This window comes from Saccopteryx bilineata, chromosome 2 (assembly GCF_036850765.1).
Source record: "Saccopteryx bilineata isolate mSacBil1 chromosome 2, mSacBil1_pri_phased_curated, whole genome shotgun sequence".
NCBI lineage: Eukaryota > Metazoa > Chordata > Mammalia > Chiroptera > Emballonuridae > Saccopteryx > Saccopteryx bilineata.
The window spans coordinates 229,938,870-229,944,869 of record NC_089491.1 but is presented as its reverse complement, the minus strand read 5'-3'; the positions used below and the strand labels follow the sequence as shown (position 1 = coordinate 229,944,869).

The 6,000-nt window shown below is 44.5% G+C and overlaps 1 protein-coding gene across 2 annotated transcripts in view; it reads left to right on the top strand.

Annotated features, from left to right (window-relative positions):
• The first annotated feature begins 2,042 nt into the window (after nt 1-2,042).
• The window catches only part of IFNAR1 (interferon alpha and beta receptor subunit 1), a 29,140-nt gene continuing 25,182 nt past the window's right edge, over nt 2,043-6,000 (top strand). For both annotated transcript variants that reach the window (XM_066259507.1, XM_066259506.1), the window contains exon 1: nt 2,043-2,195. In XM_066259507.1, coding sequence (XP_066115604.1) covers nt 2,123-2,195 — 73 coding nt within the window. In that variant the 5' untranslated portion in view covers nt 2,043-2,122. The remainder of the gene's footprint in view (nt 2,196-6,000) is intronic.

Sequence of the window (6,000 nt, the reverse complement as noted above, 5' to 3'; positions counted from 1 at the left end):
GGTGTGTCTTATGCATGGGTGCGTCCTATACATGGGGGAATATGGTAGTATCTATTCTGTGAAGACACAGGCTAACACTTTAACCATGGGATCAAAATTCGCATCACCAATAAGGGGTGAACAAACTCAGTGTGCAGGCAGACAGGATATCCAAGGACACTGCACAATTTATGCAGTATCCCAGCCAGAAATCCATAATCTGAATTTAATCATGAGAAAACACCAGATAAGCACACATTGAGAAGCATTCTATAAAGTGATTAACCTGTATTATTGCTTTTTTTTTAAAGTTAGTGTTGTGAAAGACCAAAGCCAAATATAAAGAAGTTCAGGGAAACAATACACACACACACACACACACACACACACACGCATTTGTATGTATATTTGCACACGTGGATAGAGCACCAATATAGCAAAATATTAATTGGTGACTGACTTGGCTAAAGAGGGTGGGAGGGTTCTGGGTTAAGGTTAGAGAGCTAGCACTCCCCCAATGGGAAATTAATTCATGCTTCATCCAGACAAATATTACAGCAAATAAATGGAAACTAAAGTGTATCGAGCCCTACAGGTTGCCATACCGCTGGTAAACTTTACTAAAAACAACCTAATTTTATTAAAATGCAATCCAATATTTACAATATACTGTATTAAGGAAAAACCATGAATATATGTGCCATGCAAATGCCATCAACCCAGAGATGAATTATGTCTTTTTTTCTTACATTTACTGACCTTTTCTTTAAGAGGAGGATAGCATTAGCATGTTATTTCACAAAACTGAAAAACAAAACAAACTGCTCAATACCTTAAAACTGATTTTACTGTGAGCAAGTGAAAACTAAAAACAACTATGTAATTATAAGCTAGATATAACTCTTCCATTTTTAAATATTTTGGGGGATGTTTCCATTGGATGTGATTTTTGTTGTTGAAAATGCCGTATGCATCTATAAAAACTCTAGCTGCCCACGAATGTGGGGAGGGGCAACATATTAAAAAAATTTTTTTTTCATTGAAATGTTTCATTCAGTTTGGGGCCCGTTGTCCTAAATGGTTGTCCTAAATGTTAAAATGCAACCTATTCCAGCTAGCTTGCAAGAACAACTTCTGTACAGCAAGAAATGAAATTATAATTAAAACCTTAAGTCAAAGAGTCGTAGGAAAATCGTTTAATAAATGATTTAGTCATTGCAACCAGGAATTTCCTCCTTCTGTTTGGATTTACGTATTCTCATGGGGTATTTTTCCATCCATGGCATTCTTAAAAGAAAGCACTAACATGCTCAGAATGAAATCATAGAATCGCTAAATAGCAAAGTGATAATCCAGAGTTTTTCACAACTGGATAGATATACCAAACACCACATTGTACATTAAAATAGGTGAACTTATTGGCATGTAAATTACACCTCAAAGCTGCTTTATAAAGGCATCTTCGACTGCGTTGTTCTCTACAAACATGCATGTTGCCGTGTGATTGATCATTAATACAGTTAGGCGTTACAATCAACAGCTAAGCACTTGAACGCTTGTTTAGCCTCTCAGCGCTTATATTCTTCGCTTTGCTTATTTTCATAACGCCCATCAATCTATTTAAATAATTATTTGAATAGCGGGTTCCAGCTGTCACCAATAAGAATCAGCGGCCTCCCGATTCTCCCCAAAGCCCGGACGGCCTCCCCATCGCCCTGGACGGCGCCCAACGCCACTACGGGACCCAGGGGCACCGAGAAAAATCACACCCAAGAAGAAGCGGTTCCGGGGCCGCGAAGTTTGCGCAGGCGCACCAGCACCGCGCCGCGTCGTCGCGAGAATCCAAGACTCGGGTTAAAAAAGACCTTCACGAAAAGAGGGTGGGCCCCGAGTGGGCGGTCCCTGTCGGGAAAGATAGGGCGCGAGCAAGAGGCGAGGCAGCCCAGCACTTTCGCATGCGCGCAACCGCTCCGCGGGCACCAAGCCTCACGGTAGAACGAAGAACGGCGCGTGCGCGCAGGCCAGCGGGGGGCGGGGCGGGGAGCGCGAGGGGGATGGGCGAGCGCTGGGGCGGGGCTGTGTCCCAGTCTCCGCTCGGGTGGCCGCAATGTGATTGAGTCCGACTGGTGGCGGGCCGCGGAAGATGTTCGCCGACCTGGGCTTGACGACCCTGTTTCTGGTCGCCGGGGCGCCTTGGATATTGCCCGCAACCTCAGGTGAGAGACGGGAATCCCGGCGCAGGCTCCGGGACCGGGCGGCGTTGGCGCTGGGAGCCACGGCCCCGGGAGGTGGGTGGCATGGGACAGATGTCCCTCGGGTCATCCGTAGCCACGGCGCTCAGATGGAAACCGACTTGGGCTGGAATATCAAATGGGAAAAAGTGGTGTCGACGCTCCGTCCCGCCGCTGGCTTGGCGGCCGGTTCCCGATCCCCTATCCCCGGTCCCCGGTCTCCCATCCCCGGGCGCGCCCCGGGCCCGCCCACCCCAGCGGCGTTGGGTTCTACAGCCTTCCGGCCCAGCTTGTTTTCTTTTTGGAAAGCAGCTCGGCTGGACCGGTTAACTGGAGGCTTTAGCCACGAACTTTGCTGCTCTTTCTGAAACCCGTTTACTCCGTGGAGTAAACAGTTCGTCCCACATAGGAGGAAAGTAAGGGTTGTGAGAGTGTCCGTACTCTCAGGATTCTTACAATCCAAAAAATAATAACAAAGGAAAACTGCTCAGCCAAATTACAGAGGCTGGAGCCCCCAGGCTAGCTTGCCGGCTTTCCTACGACTTAGCCGGTACGTGTAGGGGAATGGCAACTGTTACAAGGCTGATTTTTGTAGTAAAGAATGAGGGGTTCCCAAAGAGCAAAGGCCTGGCAACCCAGGGTAGGGGTCCAGGGGCCCGGGAGGCTGCCTATCCTTAACTGTCATCTGAGAAGACCGCGCACCAATGTGGTACATCGTATCCTATTCCTCAAAATCTGCCACAAGTGTGGTATGTACAATTATAGTACCGTGCATGGGTGGTAACGGGCCCTGATGCAATCCGAGGTAATTTCTTTGAAGTCTTTTGTTCATGAAATTTTGCGTTAAACTTGTGTTTGCTTTAATATCAGAAGAATTTCCCCAGACTTTCACGTAAAATTAACATCCCAGGAGGATGTGCGTTAAGATCCCTAACTGAATAAACATAAAAAATTTTCAGATTTATTTTTAATCTAGATTAGATGAGAGCTGCTAAAATAAATTTTAAACACAGCTAGCATCATTTAATTAACTTATTAATTTATTATTATTACTAAGTGAGAGGCAAGACAGACTCCCGCTTACTCTCCCATGGGGATACAGCCGGCAAACCCCTATCAGGAGATGCTCTGCAATCTGGTGCCGCTGCTCCGTCGCTCAGTAACCAAGCTAAACGAGCTATTTTAGCGCCTGTGGCCTACTCATTGGATCCATGGCTGCAGGAGGCGGAAAGATAGAGAAAGAAAAAGAGAGAAGGGGGAGGGTTGGGGAAGCAGATGGTTGCCTCTCCTGTGTGCCTGGACAGGGAATCGAACCCAGGACTTCCACACCCCCAACCAATGCTCTTCCAACAGCGAGGGTCCACAGCTAGCATTGACTGCTCTTAACTATCTGTCAGGCAGTACTCTTAAGTATTAGAAAGGTAGGACCTCCTTTAGCTTTTCAAAACAACGGCTAGGCACTGTTAGCAGCTTACAGACAAGCAGGCTGAGTCACTGAGAGAATAACTTGCATAAGGCCAGTCCAGCTGGCCAGTAACTGGGTGGAAAATCAGATCCAGGAAGTCTGGCTCTGAGCCCATCGTTCAATTAACCTTTTTTCTCAAAGAAGTAAGTAATGTTCAAAACTAAGTGAAATGTTAACCCTAACTTGAGAGTGTAAGGTTGCTCTGTCTTTCAAAGTCATGCAAATATTCATACTTTGAAACCTAGTTAATGCAATTCTAGGAAAACTATCCAAACTGTGGGAGGAAATTTATGTTTGTATGGATGGATGTGTTTGGATGAATGTGTTTGGATTTATGTTGGACTTTAAAAGATAATAAACTGTGTCTGGTTATCAATGTAAATGTAAAGGGTTGGAAGCAACCAATTGTATAAATATCAGTTTGGATTAAGTGCCATTATATATTTTACATGCTAGAAGGACAAAATAAACTACTATCTAAAAAGAATATTGCTAATATTAATGGAATAAAATTTATGAAATCTAAAATCCTATTTGATAACTGTTTCCAAGTCTCTGGCCATATATCAGTCAGTTATTTGTTGATCACTCAGATGCCAGGATGCCTCTAACTGCAGAGCCTCCTTCCTTTACCAGGAGGATTCCATCCCAAAAGAAAAATCCCTGGTGGTATCCCATCAGATTTCTTTCCTCTTCCTATCTTAAGGCCCAGAAGTGTATAATTAGAATATTCTAGACTGGATACTACACATGCCATCAGATCTTTTGTTAACCCCTGCAGACCTTATTACTGACCTTTAGTTGCATGGAATCTATAAAATTCCAGTAAATGGGGTGGGAATTAAGTTTAGAGCATTGGGATAAGGTGGCTGTATTCTGTTCAGGGGTGAAGTCTCAGAATATGAGTGTGAAGCAGAAAATAAATGATGAGGACACTCGATGAGGACCTCCCTAAATTATAAAAAAAAAAAAATCAGAAAATGTTTTCTCCATTATTTCCCCTTTTGACTCCAAACCATAACATCTCCAACTGGAAAGTCAAAGAAGCAGTCCCAATAAAGAAAGTTATACACAAGGACCCCTGAAATTGAAAAAGTCTGTAAGGAGATAACATGCTTGCCTTGAGGCAGAAATAAAGGCTAGAAATACTGAAGGAACCAGAAATAAATTTAAAAGTTGGTCTTTTTTAAATTGTCATTTCAAGCCCTGGCCAATCCTGGCTGGTTAGCTTAGCGGTAGAGTGTCGGCCTGGCATGTGGAAGTCCTGGGTTTGATTCCCAGTCAGGGCACACAGGAGACACGCCCATCTGCTTCTCCACCCTTCCCCCTCTACTTCTTCTCTATCTCTCTCTACCCCTCTCACAGCCAAGGCTCCATTGGAGCAAAGTTGGTCCAGGTGCTGAGGATGGCTTCATGGCCTCCGCCTCAGGCGCTAGAATGGCTCCAGCTGAAATGGAGCAACGCCCTGGATGGGTGGAGCATTGCCCCCTGGTGGGCATGCCGTGTGGATCCTGGTCGGGAGCATGCAAGAGTCTGTCTAACTGCCTCCTGGCTTCTAATTTCCAAAAAATACAATACATAAATAAATAAAAATTGTCATTTCTCCCTGTGGAAAATCAGACCTTGGTGATTCTGAAGAATTTCCTATAAATCCAGCATTATGCTAAATACTCTGAAAGACAAAGACACAGATTAAGTATGCTGCTCTACAGACCCTGCTCTTAAGGAACTTGCAATCTGGTTGGAGATTTGTGTTTAACACAAAGAAGCAATTTTTTAAAAAACATCTTTATTCAGCCTGTTTTGAGAGCCTGCTGGGTGCCAGGCATTGATGCTTTATTGTCGTTTCTTCATCAACTTCAGTGTGGAATCGAGCAGTAGGGATTCCTGGTGCCACATTGTTACGAATTTCTTCATGGTTTGGACTCACAAGGCAAAAGACACACCAGATTTTAAATAACTGGGCAGAGGGCTGAAACTCTTACACGGAATCAGCACCAAGAAAGTGCCACTGCATATTTTAGAGTTCCAAAAGCCATAGCTCAGCAGCTAAAACTAGAAAGTTATACAAGCCTTTTTTCCCATTCATTTCATCCCCAATCCTGCACGTCTATTGTTTCTTTCATGAACAAGGACACAAGAAGAGTCAGAGTCCCAGAGCTTATCAATCACAAAGGACATCTGGTTCTTGGAGGCATCCTTCCAAGAATCCTGCGTACATGCACTCAAGAAACCCAGGCCAGTGTCTCTCTATGGCCAACACACTCCAAGATCTCCTGTCTCCAATTAACCCTTGCTCTGCAGTTAACTGCTGTTTATATTGGT